The 25,166-nt window shown below is 39.1% G+C and overlaps 1 protein-coding gene across 11 annotated transcripts in view; it reads right to left on the bottom strand.

The window, feature by feature from the left end:
* The window catches only part of GRIA1 (glutamate ionotropic receptor AMPA type subunit 1), a 345,686-nt gene that overhangs the window by 156,857 nt on the left and 163,663 nt on the right, over positions 1–25,166 (bottom strand). For all 11 annotated transcript variants that reach the window (XR_011971948.1, XM_072630785.1, XM_072630786.1 and 8 more), the window contains exons 4-5: positions 19,670–19,854; positions 5,247–5,300 (exon numbers count right to left, since the gene is read on the bottom strand). Coding sequence is in view for 10 of the 11 variants with exons in the window: in XM_072630785.1 (XP_072486886.1) it covers positions 5,247–5,300; positions 19,670–19,854 (239 nt within the window). In the remaining variant the exon portion in view is untranslated. The remainder of the gene's footprint in view (positions 1–5,246; positions 5,301–19,669; positions 19,855–25,166) is intronic.

The raw sequence follows: 25,166 nt of genomic DNA, 5'->3' as shown, positions 1-25,166 counted from the left end.
GTAGGTTGTTGTCTAACTCTCTGCGGCTGTCACTTTGAGATTGTGGTACAAAGTGTGAATAATAATTCTATAATCTCCCTCCTCCCCCAACTTTGACAAGAAATCTTTCCCACGTATCCCCAGGGCATAACTCCCTCACTACACTGCAACAATAAATACTTTGAAGTATGTGGTCTGTAACACATAGCACCAGGATAATTATGTGGTCTGCATTTTTTTCCTTGCAATTTATAAATTACATTATTTTTCTAAAAGAGAAAGAAAACATACCAGCAATCATGCTTCAAACTGAATTAATTAGTCATTTGAAGCCTAATTATCAACTAATCTATTTGAGCATATACGAATTCTGTGTTTAAATACTATTTGCAATTTACATCCCATTAGTTCGAAGTTTCATGGATAGCTGTGACGAGAGAAGTAATTCCAGTGGTGAATGGAGACTGAACAAACTACCTTGGTAACAAGAGAAACTCTGGGGCAGTAGTAGCTCACATAGTGGAATGTGGGTCCTGGCCTCTGTTAGGAAACTGTTTAGTGATCATAGTTTGGTGCTGATTGAGGCTTATCACCAGGCTGCTCCCCCTACACAATGGAAAATTAAGTGGTCCCCTTCGAGGTTTGATTTCAGGGCAGCTCTCACCCTAATGCCTCTTCTATAGACCTGTTATTGTGCCTAGAATGCTACCATTAGAGGTTTATTCCCTATACCCCCAAGCTCTGCAATTCCCAGGAGGCCCCAGTTATTTAAAATCCAAGTGTTCTCAAATGAAGATAATAACTTCAACAAGAGCTGACATTTCTGTAGCATTTTCCTACTAATTTTTTTTCTTATGAACTTTAACACTCATCAACAAACTTTATTCTCTTGTCTGTACAGCATGTTTCTCCAAACAACTTTGTAAGGTAGACAGCATAACAGTTTTTTAAAAAATCCCCTTCACCAATGAGGAAATGCTCAGAATGGTTAAATGACTGGCCCCAAGTCACACAGCTAGTTAATGGCTGAGTTGGAGTTACAGCAACAAATATAGGTGAAAGGATATTGTACCTGTGGTCTAGAAGACTTAGGCTGAAGTTGGGGATTGCTGTGAGGGAAGTACTTTGCAAATGTTCAAGCATTGGCTAGAGGTGAGCCATTACTGTTGTTATATATATTCAAGAAATTTTAGTCAAGGGGTATTCTTTCAAGTGGCAGACCACTAAACACTTCTACAATCCTAGACTGACACAATTAGTGACAATTTCCTGCTACTTATCTCCAAAAGAAGCACAGAGAGACACAAACTTCCACCTCATATCTCCAGGCTTCCGGTCTAACTCACAAAAGCTCTAAGAAAGCCCAGAAAACATTCACTTTACAATCAAAAGCCAGGATAACATTAGCTGCTTCTACACACTGGGAAAGCCTTCATCTCCTCTCCTGGGCTTAAACCTCTCAAATCCATTATGTACTCTGCTGCTGTAGAGTGAGGGGGTTGGTTCTTAAACACCAACAGCCCTCTACTGGCTATTCCCTCATTCCAACTCTGTTAAGTTGCTTACAGGTTTATCTGTCTCTGTAAACGTTAAATTGCACATACTGGTGTATTATCCACTGTGTAGCTCTCAAAGATATGCTGGTAAATGTTCAACAACTGGCTTTCTAGAAAAGAAAAAAATGTATGCAAGACGCTTTTAAGTTTAATCAGCATTATTAATATCCTCTCCATCACTTTCTTAAATTTAGACAGTCAACAAAACAGTAAACCAAGCCCTGATCTGTATTCTGAGGTAAATACTCATACTGAAAATTTAGTAAGCGTCTCTCAACTGCCTCTAAATCGCTACCTACATCGAAGTTTGTGATGCTCCTGATGAGATAGCATTGAGTCATTCTAGCAACAGTTTATTGGCCCTTAGGAAATAGCTGTCAGGGTCTTGTGACCTCTGATTGCCAACATGTCATATCCTCAGATACAAGAATACTGAAGGGACTAGGAAAGTCCTGTGATGATTCTGTCAAGAATGCAGGCTTTAAAAACATTGTGATGTTTATTCATGCTACATGATCAAGACCACAACACTTCCCCACAGACACATAACACATAAGCTATGGAATCTCAATCCAGATAAATGGAAAAAATCTGCCTAGAAATATGAGACCCTCACAACCATACCACTCTACCTTGATAAAATCCCATTTGACTCTTTTTCTTCTTCCTTTAAGGAAATCATCTCTGCTACAAGAATATAAGGGGAATAAACCCTGATTCTCCCTGTTTTATAGGACGACTTTAGACAACACTGGCATCAGAGAGAGATCAGTGCTCTTCTCAGGGGCTATGGGCCAAAGCTGTGGCCTTTTCCATCCCATGGCCCATTGGTTTTAATTTCTTGATTATAGTTGATTAGCGATTTCTATCCAGTTCTTATTGAGGTTATTACCAGGCTGGAAGAATGGGCTGCTTTTGTAAGAAATTGGCCTAGGGTGAAGCTCTACTAAGGGCCTTGACTTCCCAAGGGGATCGAGTTATTGGTTGAAATTTCCTAGGCAAGCATCACCATACTGGCCCTGGGATTCTATCATACCTGACCCTTGTTCACCTGTTCTTTCTCTGTTGTCATCTCCATTCTCGTGGATATCCCCCTAGTCCAAGCACTTTCTTTTTCAATTCATATCAATGAATTCTTATTAAATGCCTACTATGTGCAAGGCAAGATGTCAATATACTACCAAGGCTCTGTGTCAATACTTTCTAGAATTTATTTATAAGGGAAAAAAAGTATAGTTTCACAAATTTTATGCATGCACACACATATACATATATAATGTTAAACTTTATTTAACATACATATACACTGATCAGTATAGTACAGACTTTCTTATCCAACTAAAAATTCCTTGGGCTAAATATCTGATCCTATCATCTAAGTTCTCCTAGCCCCCAGTGGCCAGACAGGACATTTGCAAATGGAATTCACTGCATGCTCCCTCTCCCTCCCTTAAGGGAAATAACAACCTAGAACTTTGTTGTAGTGAAAAAGTACAGAAAAAGTAAATAATATGGTAATGATTCAATTCCTCATGGGATGTGATGCATTAAAAGTATCTTTCTAGATAACTGGAGAGGATTCAGACTCAGACCTGTCCAGGATAGAAAGACTAAAACTTTGAGCTGAGGTTCTTCCTGATCACTCCCTTGCCAAGTCATCCTTTCCTCCTCCCAAATGGGGAAAGAAAAAAATACCATGACCATTGAGGTGACTTAAAAAACAAAACAAAACTAGACCTATATTCTCACTGTATAAGGAACTCTCAGTGAGAAAACTTTCTCTAACAATGAAAATCAGCACCTTCTCTGCAACTTGTAGTCTTAGAGAGTGGCCTGGGACATTGAGAGAATGTGACTTGTCCAGGGTCCCACAGCTAATATATGTACAGGGCAGACTTGAACACAAGTCTTCCTGAATCTGAGCCCATCCATTATCCACTGTATCTCCTATGCCATGTTACTTTTTGTATCAAGGAGATAAAAATCGGTAAAGACAGTCCTTTCATCAACTTGAGCCATACAAATTATGTCCCCACTCCAACAAAAGGGTCACAAAAATACTACTCTTTCATTTCTGTTCACTTAATAGTTGAGTTCTCATATTGCTTGATATGAGAAAGTACAAGGAAGGGAATACGCATTTACATAGTGCGTACTACGTACTAGGCCTCGAACACTTACTGTGTAACCCTAGGCAAATCACTTAACCCTGTTTGGCTCAGATTCTCAACTGTAAAATGGGTTGGAGAAGGAAATGGCAAATCACTCTATTGTCTTTTCCAAGAAAACTCAGAGTCACAAAGACCAACCAACCAAAACAACTCAACAACAACAACATGTACCAGGCACTGAGCTAAGCACTTTACAAATATTATCTCATTTAATCTAATCTGATATGTTTATGGATATTAATAATTAATCAATCATCAATAAACAATTGATTTGTTTATTGTGCCAAGTGCTGGAGATACAAAAAGAGGCAAAAAATAGTCCCTGCTCTCAGGGAGTTCACAGTCAGCATGACACACAAGCATACACATCCAAAGCAAGCTATAGTATATAAGGTCAATAGAAAATGATACATGGAGGGCGCTGGAGTTAGGAAGGGTTTCCTGTAGAAGGTGGGATTTTGGTTGTGACTTGAAGAAAGTCATGGAGATAAACAGTCAGAGTGGAGGATGGTGAGTGTTTCATGTCTATGGGACAACCAGAGAAAATGCCTGGAGGTGAGAGATAGAGTGTCTTGTTTGTGAAACAGTTAGGGGGCCAATGCCAAAGAGTATGGTGGTACGGAATGAGGTATAAGAAGGTGGGCTTGTTTATGAAGGGCTTTGAATGCCAAACAGAACATTTTGTATTTGATTTGGGATGCAATAGGGAGTCACTGGAGTTTATTGAAGTTGGGATGGGGCAGGTTGATATACATAGTCAGACTTGCATATTAGGAAAATCACTGTTGGCTGGATGGAGGATGGATTGGAGTGGGAAGAGACTTGAAGAAGGCAGACTCACAAGCAGAAGGTGATGCAAGCCCACACTACTGTGGTGGCAATGTCACAGAAGAGAAGGGAGTGTATCTGAGAGATGTTGTAAAGGTGAAATTGACAGGTATAGTTTGAATATGGGGGGTGAGAGACAGTAAGGAGTCCAGGATGACTCCTAGGCTGTGAACCGAAGGGACTGGGAAGATGATGTTGCCTCTACAGGAATAGGGAAGGTAGAAGAGGGGTGATTAGGGAGAAACATAATGAATTCTGTTTTGGAAATATCAAGTTTAAGGTATCTACCAGATATTCAATTGAAATATCTGAAAGGCAGGTGGAGATAGTATATCAGCAGATTTTGGGGTGAGATATATAGATTTGAGATTCATCAGCATAGATACTGTAATTAAATCTAAGGCATTTGGTGAGATCACCAAGTGTAGAAGGAGAAGCAAAGATGACCCAGAATCGGAGGCTGGAATTGAGATGGTTAATGAATACCTACACACCAGCTCACTCTTTGTGAGTGAAATTTGGGAAGTGAAAGTAATATTTGTAAGGTGGCCTGTCACATCCTTCTCTCAATGACTTGTTGGTTTAAATGGCCCATAGTCTAGGACCACAATCAGGGCTGGTACTGAAAAGGAAAAGAATTACAATTCACTTAGACACACAGAAACAAGACAAGTCACTTAAGCCACATAGGACCCAATGGTGTCCAACTTACCAGGTTTGCCAGGATGTAGTGGTACCCAATCCCATTCTTTTCCATTTTTATGATCTGTGATAGTAACAAAAGAGAAACAAGTTAGAAAAAAGTCAGCATGTTTGTATTACAGTTCTCCTGACTCAATTTAAGTCCCCTTTCCTTCAGAGAACTTCCATGACCACTCCAGGCAATGGTAGTTTTGTTTTGATATGAACTCTGTCTTTTCCGAACCCTGTAGTACTTACTGCCCACATTACCTATTTAGCACTCAGAACATACCTTTCACCTCTTGTATTTTTAGTTTACTTTAAATGTGTTATTTTTATTTCTTATAAGATCCTGGAAGGAAAGGCCTATATCTTAATTTATCTTTCTATCTCTAGCATCTGGTAGAGGTCCTCTGAACCTGTTTAAACCCTACCTTTCAAGGCCTGACTCAGGTGTCACTTTCTTTTCTTCTTTTCTTTTCCTTTTCCTTCCTTGATTCTTTTTCTTCTTCTTCTTTTCTCTGTCTCTCCCTCTTTCTGTATCTCTCTCTTTCTCCCTCCCATCATTCCCCCCTCCCCTCTGTCTTTTTGTTTCCCTATACTATCCAGGCTGAAAGTGCCATCACCACACACAGGCTTGATTCTACAACTAATCAGCAAGGGACCTATGGCATGCATTGTTTCTGACCTGAGCCAATTTTATCTTCTTAGGTAGCCTTGTGGCTCTCTGCTCCTGGGGATTTACTGTATTGGTGACAGACTTATTCTAGATGATTGATTGAGTTATGTGACTCCAGCTCACTTAAACAATTCACCAGACAGCCTCCCTGGTAGCAGGGATTACATGTATGCACCACCATGCCTGACATTTCTTTTTTTCCAATGACTATTTGCTTCATCTGTCCATCCATCCATCCATCCATCCATCCATCCATCCATCCATCCATCCATCCATCCATCCATCTATCCATCCATCCATCCACCCACCCATACATTGAATCAGAATTGCAGATTTGGGATGAACCTCAGAGAATCTCTATTTTAATATTTCAAGTACCGTGCTCGACAAAGTGCTCATCCTTGCTTGCAGCTTCAAGTTTGGAAGACGGAAAAATAAATCAGGGAAAGGTGAAGGAGGCACCTCAGTTGGGCCTTGAATGGTAGGTAGTATTTAAACACATAGAGTTGGCAGGCAGGACACTCCAGGGATAAGGGGATAAAGGGCAAAGGCGGAAGTAGAAAATAAAATGTCAGTGAGAGCTGAAGAGAGAGGGAGTTTGGCCACTTCTGGGCCTGACCATTGCTGCTGTCTAGACCCCTGATCCTCCAAAAGGACTGTGGTAGAGAGTGTAGAGTGACATGGATATCTCTGGCATATGGTGCCCAGGATTAGAAGCCTCCTTCAACATATAAAACCCTCCTGTCTCCTGGCCCAATCAACTGAGGGGGCTCCACCGAGGAGAACCCATTGACAGGCATTTTCACACCAGCATTCTAATTTGGGGTTTGCAGTTAATTTAATCTACATGCATCTCCATCCTTGGTACTTTTCCTATATTATGGCATGCCAATTACCTTCTGTTCCCCTAACCCTTGTGAATATGAGTCACCAACTGCTTAAACAAAAGCTCCTTTCTCCCCATCACCTTTGCTCTTACTCTCATCCCAGTCTAGTTTAATTCTCTACCATCCCTTATCCTTCCCTTCCCTCCCTTTTGATCATACCTCCTGGAACCCTTGCTTTATTATTAATAAATTCCCTTTCACCTTAGAGATCAGCTCATGGTCTTTCCATTTGCAAGGGCTCATAGAAATTTGATTCCATCCTGAAGATATTTCTTCCTTTTCCATTATTTTCAGTATTAGTTGTTCCTTTTTCCATATCCCCAGAGAACTTGGCTTCAGATCTCATCTCTGACAATTATTACCTGAGTTTTCTTTGGCAAGTCATTTAACCTCCATGGCCTTCAGTTTCCTTATCTGTAAAATCAGTGCTTTACCCTAGATGACCTCTAAGATCTCTTCCATTTTTTTTTAATCTATGTTCTTCTTCCTGACAAAGCAGGCCAGAAGGAAAAGTCAGTATACTCCTTGCTCACTTTACCCTCCCTCTGTCACCATGGCTGTATAAGATTGTTCAGATTCTTGTTGCTGCCATCTATCAGATTTCAAGCCATTTTCCCTCCTTTCTTTTACTTTAAAAAAAATGAACAAGTCTTTATTTCCTTTCCCTCCCACTTACACTCATATTGAGAAAACAAGAAAAAACAAAAACAAAACTCATGCAACAAATATGCATAGTCAAACAACACAAATTCCCACATTAGCCACGTCCATTCTGCACTTTGAGGTCATTACCTCTCTGTCAAGAGGTGGGCAGCTTTCTTCATCATGGAATCCTCTTTGGTCATTGCGCTGATCAGAGCTCTTAAGACTTTCAAAGTAATTTTTTAAAATTTTTATGTTTTACAATGTTGCTATTATTCTCCTGGTTCTCCTCACCTAACTCTTCCTCAGTTTGTGAAAGTCTCCCAAGGTTCCTTTTAAATTGTCCCTTTTGCCATTTTCTTATGGCACAATAATATTGAATCATATTCGTATACTATAATTTGTTCATCCATTCTTCAATGGATGCAAACCCTCTCTCCCTTAGTTTCCAGTTCTTTGCTACCACAAAAAGTGCTAACAAATATTTTTATACATAATGGTCTTTTCCCTCTTTCTTTGATCTGTTTAGAGTATAAGCTTTGTAGTTCTTCCTTCTTCTTAATGAGTGCAATACCTGGATCAGTCTTCTTTTCTACCCTAGTGCTTGACACCATTAACATTCTTGCTTATTCTTCTTCAAAGAAGAATATCTATCATATCAATCAATCTTATTCATGTCTATGACTTCCATCTTCACTCTACACCAGCCACACACAAGGGTGGTCATGCTTTAGCCTCGACCAATAACCCTAACTACTCTATGTCCATGATATTGGAATAATATAGCATTTGAGACACTGAAGATGCTTAATAAGTGTTTCTTAATTAATTGATAACATACTGTTTGACCCAATGATATAAATGCAAAGCATTTATTCTGAAGAGGCCAAAGATATAAATAAAGGTCCAATGTATAAAAATATTGAAAACAGGAATTTAGGGGGTAACCAAGAACTGAGAAGAAATTGGGTACCCATCAATGAGCAAATGACCGAACATAACAAAATATTATTATGGCAGAACAAATGATAAATATGAAGAGTTCAAAGAATCTTGGGAGGCTTCTAAAAGGATGCAAAGCAAAGCAAGCAGAATCAGAGAAAAATTTATGGGATGATCACTATAATATAAAAGAAAAGAAAATGGAATGACATCAGAACTCTAATCAATGAAGTCTCTAATCATGACTTCAGAGGACTGATGATGGAGCATGCTTCTCATCTACTGGCAAAAAGATGGTGAACTATAACAGAATGAGGAATGCATTTTATATGTGACCAGTGGATTTATTTGCTTTGCTTGACTGTATTTGTTTAAAATAGAAGAGGTGGGGTGGGGTGGAATTCTAATCATAGGGACAGTCACTGGGAAGTACCAGTGACATAAACACAAAAAATGAGCATCAGTAAAACATCTGAAAAATAAGGTAAAAAGAAATTTTTTCTACTAATACAAGCCAGCAACTCTCTAATTTACATATATACAGATATATCAGGATAATCTATATCTAGATGAATATATATAATATATATTATATTACATATAATCTGTGGTCCATGGACCCCATTCAGGAGATTTGTGACCTTAGATGGGAAAAATACATTTTTATTTTCACTAGCCTCTCAATGATATTTAGCATTTCCTTTGATTACAGATTAAAAACAAAAACAAAACAATATGGGTATCCAGGTAGTGCAGTGGATAGAGTACCGGGCCTGGAGTCAGGAAGCCTCATCTTCCCGAGTTCAAATCTAGCTTCGGACACTTACTAGCTGGGTGACCCTGGGCAAGTCACTTGACCCCATTTGCCTCAGTTTCCTTATCTGTAAAATGAGTTGGAGAAGGAAATGGCAAACCACTCCAGCATTTTTGCTGAGAAAACCCAAGTGGATTCATGAAACTGAAACAACTGAACAACAACACTGTTCCAAGAAGGGGTCCATAGGTTTCACTTGACTGTCAAAGGGGTTCATAAGACAAAAAACGCATTGAACCTCTGTGTTAGAGTTAATAATCACATAGCCAATACATGTCAGAGGTGGAACTTAAACTCATATCTTCCTAAGGCATAGATTAGGTCTCTATCCACTATGCTGGGCTGCTTGTCATGGGCAGATACTGCTATCTAGATTTTGCCAAGGAGAAAAGGGAGGCCCAGGGGCTAGGTGTGCTTTGTCTGAAGTTGGATAGCCAGTAAGAGTCATAGTGCTAGCCCAGGTCTCCATAGACCTAGCTCTATGGCCCTTCCAATCACATTACAATGTCTCTTTCCAGGTCTTCAAGACCCCATCCTAGAGCAGCAAACCCAGGACTTCAACCAGCAAGGACAGGAAAGAAGTTTTGACCAAAGTCATCATAATTATGGAGGGAAGAAGGAAGATAAGGGTGTTCATTTGAAATAACTGTTGTATAAAGGAAAGAGGGCTTACCAGGGAAATCAGGTCCCACCTTGATCTCTAACTCAATGTGTGACTTTGCACACGGCAAGTGGGGAAAGGGGGAGGTGCCTGGTATATGCTAGATATTGTGCTAAGTGCTTTAAGAATAGCTCATTTGATCCTCACGATAACTTTGTGAGGTAGGTACTCTTCATATCCCCATTTCACAGTTGAGCAAACTAATGCTAACAAAGATTAAGTGACTTGCCAAGGGTCATATAGTTTAGTAGGTGTCTGAGGCCAAATTTGATTTGAGGTGTTCCTGACTCTAGACCCAGTGCTCCATCTACTATGCCACCTAGAGGCAGCTTCTCTTCTCTATGGGTCAGTTTTCTTATCAGTTAAATGAGGAAATTACAATAAATGAGGTAACTGACATGTATAATATGCTTTAAAATTTGCATAACACTTTAAATATATTATTTCATTTGAGCCTCACAACATGCCCATGAGGAAGGTACAACTGATATTATTATGTCTTTTTATACATAAAGAAACTCATACATAAAGACTCGGTGGCTTTTATACTGGGTCATAGCTGGGAAGTTTCAAAGGCAGGGTACAGACCTTGGGTTCCCTTATTCTAAGCTTATCACTTTCCACCATGGCATTTTGTCTCTCTAACTAGGTGATCTTTAAGATGCTGTCTAGTGCTAATGTCTTAGGATAACATCTTGTATTTGTACCAGGCTTTATACTTAGCAAAACTTTTATTTCCAAGGTATCATTGGATCATCATCAAAAGCCCATAAGCTAAGTAGGGCAGTTGTTATTAAAGATGAGGCAACCAAGACAGACAGCCAAGTATCTTGACAGGAAAGATATCATCTGATATAATTCTGTAACTTTGACATACAAACACCCAATTTGGTTTTGTTATGGAATTATATAGTCATATAATCATAGAAACTTAGAGTGGAAGAGACTTGAGACCATCTGGACCAATTTCCTAATTTTGCAGATTAGAAAATGGAGACTTGGAGAAAGGAACTGGCTTGTGAAAGGTCACATTAGGAACTGATGGCATTTTTGGCATGGACAGATCTTCAGACTTTAAGAAAGATTAAAGTGTGGGTTGAAAGAACACTAGGCTTGGAGATGATTGTCCTGGTTTTGCATCCTGGCTTTCTCACTCATTACAATGCTTTCTGTAAAAAAAGGGCCAAGTATTTTTTTAAAGCACATTTCAAGTTCTATATGAGTCCATAGTGCAATATAGAAATGAAAAAAGCTAATGTCATTTTAAGCTACATTAAGAGAGGCATAAGATTCCAAATACCTGTGGTACAATGTTCTGTCAGACCAGAACTGGAACAATGTGTTAGTTCTGGGAACCACATAGTGGGTAGGGCTTTGACAAGTTGGAAAATATCTAGAGAAGAGTAACCAGGTTGGTGAATAAGTAGAGATAGATAATGTTCAAGATGAGCTGAAGAAACTTTCAGGTATGGAAAAGATCACTTCAGAGGACATATTAGCTATCTTTTAATATTTAGAAAGCTGTTTGGGGCAGCTAGGTGGTGCAGTGGATAGAGCACCAGTGCAGGAGTCAGGAGGACCTGAGTTCAAATCTCACCTCAGACACTTGACACTCAGTAGCTGTGTGACCTTGGTCAAGTCACTTAACCCCAATTGCCTCATCCTGGGTCATCTCCAATCATCCTGATGAATATCTGGTCACTGGATTCAGATGGCTCTGGAGGTGAAGTGAGGCTGGTGACCTGCACAGCCCTCCCTCACTCAAAACAAAGTCAAGTGCAAGTCATGTCATCATTTCTCTGATGGCATGGTCTTCTTCGGCAACGAAGGATGAACACACACACAGAGAGCCGGTATGTGGGAAAAAGGTTAGACTTATTCTTCATAATCATGGAGAGAAGAACCAGGAGTTATAATCATTGATGAATTGTCTCTGGAAGCCACAGAGGAAGACTTCAGTTTGATGTAAGGAAAACTTTCCTAACAGTGAGAACTATCCATAAATGTAATGGACTGCCTCTAGAAGAAAGAGCTTCCCTCTCATTGGAGATATTCACAGGCTGAATGCCTACTTTTGGGGGCATTTTAAGGGGATTCCTGTACAGATAATGATCAGACTAAGTGGCCTTTAAGGACCTTTCCAATTTTCCTGATATAGTTATCTATTCAGGGCAGTGCTTGGGTCTGCTTTTGCTAACTTGCAGGAGCTGATCATTAAATTTTCAGTGTGAGCATTTACAGCTAGAAAATATACCTCAAATTAAGGCTTGATTTATTATTTTGTTGATTTTCTAGGCTTAATAAAGTGATGTACAAAATGTTAGTAATGCAGATTAATCTTTAAAGGATGTTGCACATATATTTTCCCCTCCCGCCAAAAAGCTAATTGCTAAACATTTACCAGCACACCCTTATACCTATATGACAATGACCCTCTCTGGGATTCAGTTTCTGCCTCTGTAAAATGAGGATGTTTCACTAACCTTCCACAAAATTCCTCAGTACAATGAGAACCAAATTAAAATGTAACTGTAAAATGTTTAACAAAATAAATAAAAATACAATGCAAAATAGATAATGTTAAGTTGTGGTTTTCTAAGTCAATATGTAGCCATCAGGGATTCATTTCTGTTTGAGTTTGGGTTAAATAATCTTGGGACTGGATAACTTCTAAGGTCTCTTTCAACTTTCAGTCCTGTTATTTTAAGTCTTAATTCTGCTACATATTAGCAGTAGGTCTGGGTGCAAGTCACTTCTTCTTTAGATATCTAAGTTTTCTTTCTTCATTCCTCATTGGTGAAAAGGGAATAACCACAGAGCACACAACTCACAGGACTTTTGTGAGGGAAGTGCTACATAAATTGCACAGTATTTCGTGAAGGCAAATTTTTTATTCTTTTTATTGTGCTCCCTACACTGCATTGATATTTGACAAGGGGCATCCATATTAGACGACTAGCCCTCACAGAGGAGATCCGTAGGCCCTGGTTTTAGCTACGTGTGACTAGGGTAAAATCTTCTCTGGTCCCTCCACCTTCTCCTCTGCAAAATGGGGTAATAAACTTAATCCCCTGCTTTTCTCACCAAGCCTACAAAGAAAATATAAATGCATATGAGACATGCTTGAACTTTTCTTATAACTAAATAAATTTTCAGGGTTATTAAAATCCATACTCAGACATCTACTTAATTGGATGTATGTGAATAGAGGCTCACACATTTTTATAGGGGGATAATTAAATGCAGGAGCAAACAATGGATTCTCTGAAATGGAGGTTAAGGTTCTGAAATTCTAGCCCCAGGAATTCCAAACCTACTGGGATGAGAGTTTTATGGATAATTCCTCATAACTTCTTTATCGTGTTGTCATATAGTTTGATGCACTTTCGATACTGAGATATACTTATTATAAACCTTCTAATAAACACAAAGCAGTTAAATAAAAATATGCTCAGTGTGAAATAGCACATTTCTCAGTGCGAAATCTCCCCTACAGCCAAGTCCATTTTCTTTATCTCTCCCTTAGCCTTCCCATCTCCACTTCTAATGGTGAAACTGAAAATGCTAGAAAACCAGAGTCAGGAGATCTGGGTTATTATCTGGTCCCAGTCAGTGATTTGCTGTGACCTTCTCTGGGGGGACTCCTTTGCTTCATCTCTAAGATGAAAGAACTTGGAGTAGGGGACCTCTAAGATCCTTTTTGTCTCTGATATTCTACAACCTTGGGCAAATTCATTAACTATTCTGAGTCTTTATTTCCCCATCTGTACAATGAGGATAATTATTCCCATTCTCCTATTAATGAGGCTGTTATAAGCATTTAATGAGTTAATGAATGGGAAATGCCTTAAAGTACTGTACAAATCTAAGATTTTAATATTAGCCATGGTAAAAAAAAGTCTCAGATAAACACATTAAATCCTAAAAAAATAAAGATTTGGATTTTAGTAACTGATTTAATTTGCTTATTCTTTTATAAAAAAGTTAGTAGAGTAGAGGTCAGGTCAGCACCATATTAATAGGACTTTCCTTATCTTTATGCCATGTGATAATACATGATATTTTGTGTAAAATATTTTCTAAATTTTAAAATGGTTTATAAATATTAACTATTATTAGCACTGTAATCATTGTAAGTTCTGTGAATTTCTAGGGACAAGGACTTTTAATGCTATTTTATTGAGTAGGAAACCAAGGCCCAGAGCTTTCTATACCCATGGTCTCAGAGTGAATTAGGGGACAGAGCTGGAAATAGGTCTCTGCCCCACTTGTTTCCAACTCAGGATGAGGCTCACAAGACCATATTTATGAGATCTCACTTAGGATAGCAGGATAAACTAGCCACGTGAGTTTCTATGGCAGATTTTGTGATTTTTTTTTTCTCTTGCCCACGTCTAGGAGATGATCTTTGCCAACCCATCTAGCTGTGGAGAATGAACAAGGATAATAATAATCTTTGCGATGCTTGTTAAATGTTTTCATTATGGCCTCGATTAACTTCCTATGATCAGCATGATTAGGTGTCTTTTCCAAGCTAGAATGTCAAAGTACAGAACATAATATTCATGCTGGAAAGACTCTTAGAATACAGATGGATAGAATATTAGATCATATTCCTTCTTTTTGGAGATGAGCAAATTGAGGCCGCTAGGTGGTTCAGTGGATAGAATGCTGGATCTAGAGTCAGAAAGACCTGAGTTCCAATACAGTCTCAGACATTTACTAGTTGTATGACCCTGGGCAAGTCACTTAACCTCTGTTTGCCTTAATTCACATGAAAAGGAAATGGTAAATTGCTCCAATATCATTTGTCAAGAAAATTCCATGAACAGTGTGTTCCATGGGGTCATGAAGAGTTAGTCATGACTAAACAATGACCAACTGAGGCAAAGAGAGGGGAAATGACTTGCCCAAGCTCTTAAGTCTAACAAAGCAGATCTTACACTAGAATACTGGTTTCTTTTCTACACCCCAAACCCAAGGAATAGTCTTTGATGTTAAGTAAAGACTCTAAAGTGAGAATACAGTAGAATGATACAGACAAGTTCTCAATATTTTCTTGTTCAAGTCTGTGATGAAAACAAATATAACTTCTTAATGTCAGTCCATTAGTAAGTATTTACTAAACACCTACTATGTGCCTAGCTCAGTGCTAAGCACTAAATATTAGAGGAAACTGAGAATCTGGGGTTGAAAGAGTAGAACATTTAGAATAGCTGTGATTGTTGATCTTTTTCCCATCACCAAAAAAATAATCAAAAAGTCGGAGAGGACCTTGGAGATCACCTGCGAGATGGACTTTTGAGACCCAAGAGAAGGCCTGTTTCCTAATTTGGCTTTAGTTTCTTCACATGTAAAAAGATGTGGTTAGATTAGATAACATCTAAGATTCCTTGCCACTCTTGTATATTATATTCTATTTATAAGGTCAGAGAGATCTAAGACCATGGACTGCATAGGATCCGAGGTTCTGAAGTAGAATGTTTCTAGATTTTAGCCCAATGCCCTTATTTTAAAGATAAGGAAGATGAAAGAAGGGCAAATGACTTGCTTAAGGTCACACAGTATATCAGTTGCAGATGTGGAAAAAGAAGAACCTTGGGCAGGCCTGAACAACATATGGCCCATGAGTGGTATGTTGTGCAGGCCTGTTTTACATCCTCTACATTTTTCGCGGGTCACCTGAAATCCTTTGGTGAGCCCCAAGTAAGTGGTACATAGGCCATATGTTATACAGGCCTGGCCTAGGGCAGGGATTCCTTGTACCATACAATGGAAATCCTTGCTTATTTCTACCTTATTAGAAGATTTGTTGGTGGAGCAGTGAGCTGATCCAACCATTCTGGAGAGCATTTTGGAACTATGCTCAAAGGGCTATAAAAATGTGCGTACCCTTTCCCCCAGCAATATCACTTCTAGGGTTATATCCCAAACAGATCATAAAAATGGGAAAAGGACCCATATGTACAAAAACATTTATAGCAGCTCTTTTTGTGGTGGCAAAGAATTAGAAATTGAGGGAATGCCCATCAACTGGGGAATGGCTGAACAGTTGTGGTATATGAACGTAATGGAATACCATTATGCTATAAGAGATGACAAACAGGCAGACTTCAGAAATACCTGGATAGACTTATGTGATTTGATGCTGAGTGAAGTGAGCAGAGCCAGGAGAACATTATACACAGTAACAGCTACAGTGTGCGAGGACTGTTTGTGACAGACTTAATCATCCATAGCAAGGCGAGGATCTAAAACATTTCCAGAGGACTTATGATACAAGATGCACATCCAGAGAAAGAACTATGGAATTGGAACACAGAATGAAGCAGATTATTTTCTCTTTTGCTATGTTTTGTTTAGTTTAGTTTTACTCATGCTTTCTCCCTTTTGTTTAATTCTTCTATGCAACAGGACTAATGTGAAAATGTGTTTAATAAGAATATATATGGGTAGAGCCCATATAAGATTGCACGCTGTCTGGGGGAGGGAAGAGGCAGGAAGAGGGAAAAAATTTAAAACTTATGGAAGTGATTGTTGAAAATCAAAAACAAATAAAGAAAAAATTTGAAAAAAAAGGTATGATACCCAGAATGGTCTGCATTGCATTAACTCCTGAGGGGAACCTGGCACCTAGTGACACAGAATCTCTAACCTCCTGCAGGCTGTAAGTAGCACTGAGTTGGCAAAGCTGACATGAGCACTCAGGCTCAGTAGGACTGAGGATGATTAATAGATCTGAATGAGGATAGAAACAATATGCTTGATATTTACAATTTACAAAGCATTTTCTTCTTCACAAAGAGATCCATTTTTGGATGTGACCATTGTGAGCATTTGTTTTGCTTGATTATGAATATTTATTAGAAACGTTTTATGCTTTTCCCCCTAGTGTGTGTGGAGGAGGTATCGGGGAAGAAAAAACACAATTATTAATTGGAAAAATAAAATTTCATTGAAAAAGCAACTACTTTGGGAGCTAGGCAAATAGTTCAAATACTGTTATTGCCATTTAACAGAGGAAAAAATTGCATCTCAGAGAGAAGTGATTTACATAAGGCCATACACAACTAATCTGTTTCAGATCTCAGTCTTCTGACTCCTGACCCACTAATCCTTCTATGCTCTCTCCTTTCAAAATGGTCCCAATTGGTTATATACAATTGCTTAGAAATCTTTGTAAAATATAATTTTTGCTTAATTGATTTTTATAAACATGCATTATTTATCAACTTAAATAAGCTCCATCAAACATTTATTTCTCCTAGCAATAGGCCTGCTTTGCGGTCCCTTGGGAGTCTGAAGAACAGGGTGTCATGATATTTTGGCTAATGAGCACGTGAGTCGAGGTTGTTACAACCCTTAGCACAAGGCATAATTTGCTTACAGTGGGTCATGAAATCTAGTTTTTCCTTGGAAACATGAACATATTATGCAAACTGGGAAAAACGAAAGCTATCTTGCAGATTTTCAGACTCATATCATTTGGAGAAAGAAATAGTACTGGGGACCTAAAGTACCACTCAACTCTCACATTTTATATTCTATATCTGTCTTCCAGGGCTAACATTATATTATCTATAGTCCCTTCTAACTCTGATATTCTGTATTCTATGGCCCCTTAGTCCTGACATTCTATGTTCTGTTTTTGAACATTCGACATTCTAAATCAGAGGTATCAAATACCCTTAACTTGATTAAAATGGAATTGGAACAGGTTTAACAAAAATACAATAGAACACAGATGATGTTAACATATGATCTTCCATTGTTCTAAGCTACCTTCCATTTCTAACATGCTATGTTCCTGTGTTATAACAATGTGTTATATGTTCTTGGACTCTTATTCTATGATCTCTTCTACTTTTGAGTTTTGTGTTCTAGCTTCAAAGAATATGAATTGTATTCTGATATGTGAATTTCTGCTATTTATAATATGACCAGATGTATGGGTCAGCTTCTGTCAAGAACTGATTATTTATGATGACCTTTTTCCCCTATTTAACTTTTATGTGTGGGGGTAGTAGGGATGGGTGGGACTTTTTTTTTTTTGGTTACATAGGGTTTTTAGTCCAGTTAATGCAATCCATGGATTGAACAACTTGCCCTCTCCTCCAGCTTCTAGAACCCTGATAACTCTCTTACTGAAATTGTGAAGCACCTGTGAACTTCCTGTCCTTAAGGGTTCATATATTGTCATGGCAACAGAATTGCTCCATAGTTGGAACTCAGTTCTCTGTGCTAGGAGTTAGAGCTTGAGACACCAATGAGTCACATCCCATGACAAGTCAGTAATTTTCTGAGAGCTCACTGGGACAACTAACTTTCCTTCCTTTCCCCATCAGTTGACTGATTCCTAAAAATGTAGAGTTTAATATTCTTATTAAATGAACTACAATAGTATCCTAACAGATCTTTCCAATCTCCTTACTCTCTTATCCTTTAATTCATCCTTCATATATAATTAAACTTTTCTTCATAATAATGTAGATATTATTATATTGCTCTTCTGCAATGGTTTCCCAGGATCAGAATCCTTAAACTTTCATTCAAAGTTCTCCCAAACATACCCCTATCTTAATTTATCTCTTTCTACTGCCCTCTGTGGATTGCACCCATTTCCCGGATGACCATAGGCATTCAAAGCTTTCTTGCCTTTCTTCCCTTATTCTTGTTATTTCCTGGCATGCCTTCTTTCCTCCTTCTTCTCTTGCTGAATTCCTACCTAGCCTTTTAAAGTTCAAATTACACATCATTTCTTCCAGGAAGCCTTACTATTCCTGAGTGGCTAAATCTTCTGTCTACCCCCGGGGACCTCATGAAACATTGCACCTCTCACATATACATGTTTTATTTTGTACTGCACTTACATGTATACTGATTTCCTTACTGGCCAGCACAATTCATGAGGTTAAGATTGGTGCCTTATTTAAACTTTCTATCTCAGCTAGCACATAGTCAGAGCTTGGAATACAGTAGATACTTGAAAAATATTTGCCAATTTGTATTGAAACCTCTGACATTCTCACATGAAGGGAACCAACAAGGAAATGAAGATTCTGTGTTCTTTTTCTGTGTATAACTTTATCTTTTTCTTTTCCAAGACTTCTAATTTTAGGGATGAAGTCTATATTCAAGGATAGTCAATAGTTGGAACAATATGGTACTGTACCACAGGCAAACATCCCTAGATGTTAATCATATCAACTTATCATATTCTTTTGACCCCTGGAAAGATGATGTTAGCAGTTTGGAGTCTTTGCATCTTCTGGAGGATTCTACAGGCCTGGCAGAGCCCTGAGGCTCTCAGATTTATAACCACCCCTATGTTATACTCATTTCCTGGCAGATATAGTAGTAGCAGTAGTGGTAGTAGTAATAATAATAATATCCATTTCTATAGTGCTTTAAGGCTTTACAAAGTACTTTCTTCGAAGAAATGCTATGAAGATATTATTACCCTGTGAAATATTATTATCCCCATTTTATGGCTAAAGAAACTAAGGCTCAGAGAGGTGAAAGGATTTACTTACAGTCACACAGCTAGGAAGTGTCAGGGCCAGGAGGGAAACCCAAGACTCTACTGACTTCTATTTCAGTGTCCTTTCCAGTACATATCACATTGCTTTTTTAGGCTGTCAGTATATAGCAGTAGGGGTACTTTCCATGCTCTTTCCTACTGGTGAACACCAAGGACAGAAAATATGATCTTCCTACTTCCTACCTCATTTGTAGGAATTGTACCCCCTTACCCCCTGCCTTATCCTCCATTAGAGGAGGTTCTTTCAACCAGAGATCCCATGCCATAAGGTTGCTGCCAGAATGTTACCTGGCCCAGGATGGCATTCAGACGCTCTGATTCACAGTCCACTACCACCAGCCGATCCTTCTTCTTCCCCAGGTCTTGAAAGAGCATCCGATAGCCCTCCTCCGTTGTTGTCAAGATGTTGACAGCTGTCACTTGCCAGTTCTTCTCAGCAGCAGTGTCTAGAACTTTCTGTAGGACTGATAACCCTGGGGTGGGGAAATCGAGGACAGGGAGAGAGAAAGAGGAGAGATTCTAAAGGAACTTGTAGGTCCATTGGGGAACTAATAACTTTCATCCCCCACCCTGACCCTCATTTGATATCTGGTACTCATTCCAGTCTGACTTGTCCTTCAAAGCCTTGCTCAAGTTCCACTTCTCTCCGAAAGCATTGCATTTTTACCCTAGTACCCCACTGACCTCATTCATTTCTGAATTCCTGGGACACTGACTGTCTAAAGGCTTCATGAGTCCACCTGTCATACTCTACGTCATATTTCCATAGTACTTTACAGTTTACAGAAAGCTTCTCTGTGAATCAGGTAGAACAAAATTTGCTTATGACCAGCATGACACAGTTGATAGAGAGTTGGACTTAGAAGCAGAATGATGTGGATTCCAGTCCTGCCTCTGACCAGACTGCCTATGTGACTCCGGGCAAATCAATTAACCTCTCAATACCCTCAGGCAACTCTCTAGGACTATAAATTGTTGAGAAAATGCTGACTTGAATAGGTAGAAGAGATTTCTTCACCAGGGAGATCCCTATATCAGTGAAACCACAAATCCAATCCCTATTTCTAGTTTATTTCTAAGTTAAAGATAAGGAAATAAGTCTTGGAGATGTTAAAAACTCAAGCTGTATGGCACAGAGTAGGAAGAACCCTGGATATAGAATCAGACTGAGTTTGAATCCTTGACTCTACCAAGAGCCCAGTATGATCTATGTCTACCTACTTGCCCTCTCTAAGGCTCACTTTTCTCATCTGTAAAATGAGAGGGGTTGGACTAGATGATTTTAAAGCTTTCCTTCATTTCTAAATCCCTGATCTTACAAATGTCTTCTCCTCTGTCATATAGCTAGCTCAGGTTTACTGCAGGGTGAATTTTTCAAGTATGTCTTTAAAAATTTTAAAGTGTGTCTTCTTAGAGGAGTAACCTCTATATTTTGGAGAGTCTGTAAGATCAGCCCCATAGAAAGGACTCAAACTCAAGTCCAGTGTTCTGGCCCCATGACATGTTTCCTCTCAGACTAAGCTTCTCAAGAAAAGGGGCAGTATCTTACTCTTCTCACTATCCCCTCAGCGTCACACCCAGTCCTGTCCTGGGCACACAGTAGGTGCTCAATAGACAAGAATCGCCTGATAGATTCAAATATTCCTGCTGTTGCTGTCTCTTCCAAGACTCTTTTTATGTTTGCCTGGAGTTCTTTTTCAAAGCTTTTAGGTCAGATACTCAATGGGGCCAAACCTCCCTCAGGGGAGCCGGGGTCATGGCTGGTTACTGAGCTACTTTTGTGTGGAAAATGTTTTTGTTTTTCTTCTTGTTCCCCAAGCTTCATCACTTCACAAAGCAGTTTCTTCCTCTAAATAGCCCTTTTCTGGCTAGAACCCAGGGTTCCTGCTGTCAGACTCAGGAAACTGTCGAAAGAAGGTAACAGGAAGGAACAAGAGGTTGGGGAGAAGTGGGGGGGCGGGCCTCCTCTCCTGCTTTTTCTTCCAATCTATCCAATCTATCTTACACTTAAAACTGCCAGACTAGCCTTCTAAAATTTCCCTTTCATCACCCCTGCTCCAGAACTAGCATTAGCTCCCAGTGTTTATTAAATAAAATAGAAACTCATCAGTGTTTTTTTTTTTTTTAGGACTTGAGTAATGAAGCTTAACCCTACTCCTCTAACCTTATCTTCCCACTGCTGCCTAATATTCACTCTCCTGTGGAGGCATGATGTTCATCCAAAGCACCAGAGCAGGGGTGGGGAACCTGAGGCCTCGAGGTCACATGTGGTCTTCAAGGTCTTAGGGTACAGCCTTTTGACTGAGTCCAAGTTTTACAGAGCAAATCCTTTTATTAAGGGGATTTGTTCTGTGAAGTTTGGATTCAAAGGGCTGCACTTAATGACCTAGAGGTCCACATGTGGCCTCAAAGATGCAGGTTCCCTACCTCTGAACGACAGTCTTACTCTACATTTGATTTCACCCATTCATTCCTCATCTCCTCTATGTATCTTAATTATCTTTCAAAGTCCAGTTCTGATTCTATGTGCTCCCTGATTTTCCTAGAATCAAACAATATCAAAGACGGGAAAGGACCTTAGAACGTAGATTATTAGGGCAAAAAGAGACCCCCTGTAGAGGTTGGGCAGCTAGCTGGCACAGTGCACAGAGCAGCAGGCCTGGAGTCAGGAAGACTCAACTTCCTGAGATCAAATCTGACCTCAGACACTTACTAGCTCTGTGCCCCTGGGCAAGCCACTTAACCTCTGTTTGCCTCAGTTCCCTCATCTTTAAAATGAGCTAGAGAAGGAAATGGCAAACCACTCCAGTATTTTTTGCAAAGAAAATCCCAAATGTAGTCATGAAGAGTCAGACATGACTTCAATGAATGAACACATGCATTCATTTATCACATTCAGACTTGTATCAAAGTTATTTATATACAATTCAATCACCTCTACTGTTAGTAACTTGCAGTGAAGCCTTTTCTGATATCCTACTGTGGTGGGAGGCAGAGCAGTACAGTGGGACAAGAGAACTGAATCTGGAGTCAGGCACCCAAGTTTAAATCCCACCTCTAATCTGCTACTTGCATCCTCATGTGCCAGCTTCCCTGTGCTTCATTTTCTTCATATATAAAATGAAAGGGTTGGACTAGATGACTACTGAGATCCCTGCTAGCTCTATATCTATGATCCCAGGACCCCTGTATCTCAAGGAAGTGAAGCAAAAATTAAGGTAGGGACCAAAGAGAAAAAGGTTTTGATTATGGGCTCAGGGACAGACTTTCTGATGCCTGACTACATGCCTAACTAAGTTCCCAGTACTTATTACTGAGAGGTTGGCCACCTTGTTAGTTAAAAAAAAGCACTTATGCCTTATGCTTAAGAGATTCATTATTGCATAGGGATGGTTTCTCCCTATACCAGTGCAAATACCAAGTACCTTCATATAGTTGTATTTTGTAGACGATTTCTGGACAATGCTAGAAAGCCTGTGGGGAGAGAAGTAGTCTAGTACAGTATTAATAAAAGTGTGAATTGATCCAGTCATGCTGGAAAGCAATTTAGAATCATACTAGCAAAAAGGTAACTAAATGTTCATACTTGTCAGAGGCAGCTCTAACATCAACATTATTCTGAGCTCAGAAGTGATGTTGGGACAAAATGAGGTACTCATTTTGAACAGTTAACAGAAGAAAACTTGCTTTGGCATAGCACAAAGTTAGAATATGCTACAAGGATACAGTGGTAATTAGCTTTTCTGAATGTGATCCCACTCCAACTGACCACTTTGTATCTTTATGGAAATTTATCCAATCCTCATGGGCCATCTCCAGTCATCCTGATCAGTATCTGGTCACTGGACCCAGATGATTCAGGAGGAGAAAGTGAGGTTGGTGACCTTGCACAGACCTCCCTCACTTAAAACAAAGTCTTCAGACAGATGATTTCATGAGCTTCAGTGGAAAGGAAAGGGGCCTGGTAGTACCAGATTTCCAACTAGACTATGGAGCCTTAATTGTAAAAAAAATATTGATAATTAATTACTTAAAAAATACTAACTTTTTCCCATTCTGTGTTCTAAGGTTATTTCTAGTTCTAATGTTCTATATTCTCTTTTCTAAGGTAGTCATAGATTCATAGAATACTAAATGTACTTAGCTAAGTATACCTAATTATTGTCTGTTTGTACAATAATTTTGGCTAAGAAATAGAAAAGTTAATCAGTGGAACAGATCAGGTTTATGACATACAGAAACAAATGGACACAATAGTATAGAATCTGGTAAGCCCAAAGAGCCTAATTACTGGGTAAAGACTCACTAAACAAAAACTGATGGGAAAACTGGAAATCAGACTGATCTGTTCCACTAACTGACTTTCTATTCTATGGATAGGAGATGAATTCATGACCAAACAAGGTATAGAGAGGATCACCAAAGATAAAATGGATAACTTTGATTATATAAAAATTAAAAATCTCTTTCCCCCATAAACAAAACCAATTCACCTAAAATTAGAAAAGAAACAGGGGGAAAAAAATCTTTGCATCGTTTCTCTTATTTCTAAGCTATATCAAGAACTGATTCAAATTTGTAAGAATGAGAACTGTTCTTTAATTAGTAAATGTCAAAACAAAAGGCTTTTAACTGCTAGAATCAATGACCTTTTCTCAGTCCTCATACTTTACTTTCTGCAGTCAATCTGAGCTGACCAGTCTGTTTTGAGGTGAGCCACTGTCTGTCCTAGCCCCTATCTCTTGGCTCCCACCCAACGCTCTCAGCTGAGTGTCCCACAAGCTGGAGAAGGAAATGGAAAACCACTCTAGTATCTCTGCCAAGAAAACCCCAAATGGGGTCATGAAGAGTTGGACATGGCTGAAAAACAACTAACAATAAGCAGCTGATTTGACACTGATGGTCTTTTGCTAGATCATCATCTATGTCCTATTCCCTAACTGTGGGTATGCTCTTAAGGCTGTGGACTAGACTTTCTTTTCCTCTTTTTCTACACCATTTTTTTTTGAGTATCTCATCAGTTCTCATAAGTTGAATTATTATTTCCATGCAGATAATTCCCAGGACTACATATCTGGTGCTAGTCTCTCTCTCTCTCTCATTCAAATCCAATTACCACCTCCCGATCTCATTTCTCTTCCAATCTTCCCTATTTCTGTTCTATCCTATTAGAATATACACTCTTTGAGAGCAGGTATAGTTTAATTCTTTGTATTTGTAACCCTAGCACTTGGCACAATTTCTGGCACATATTAAATACTTAATAAAGGCTAGATGATTAATTGATTATCATGTAGATTTGCATCTAGGAATCATTCTTACCTCTCCTTTCTCACTCCCCACTAATATTTAATCAGTTGCCAAATATTGTTGATTTTCACTCCATGACATCTTTCACATTTCTTCTCTCCCCTCTACTAACCGCAGAGGCACCCTAGTTCAGGCTTTTATCACCTTTTAGATGACTTATTGCAACAGTCTCCTAATTGGTCTCCCTGTTTTAAGTCCCTTCTTTTTAAAATCCAGCCTTCACCCAGATGCCACATTTATATTCTCAAAGCCCAGGTCTGATCATGTCACGCCCTTGTCCAAAAAGCTTCAGGGGGTCCCTAAGGCCTCTAGGATCAAATACAAATTCCTTTGCTTGTCATTTAAAGCCCTTTATAATCTGGCTTCAGCCAACCTTTGTAGGTTCCTTAAATATTACTCCCCTTCATACACTGCATTTTAGACAAGCTGGCTTAATTTCTATGTACCATAGACAGCATTCCATCTCCTTGCCTTT

This window comes from Notamacropus eugenii, chromosome 1 (genome assembly GCF_028372415.1).
Source record: "Notamacropus eugenii isolate mMacEug1 chromosome 1, mMacEug1.pri_v2, whole genome shotgun sequence".
NCBI classification, from domain to species: domain Eukaryota; kingdom Metazoa; phylum Chordata; class Mammalia; order Diprotodontia; family Macropodidae; genus Notamacropus; species Notamacropus eugenii.
The sequence above is the reverse complement of the archived record's forward strand: the minus strand, read 5'-3'. Positions and strand labels throughout refer to the sequence as shown.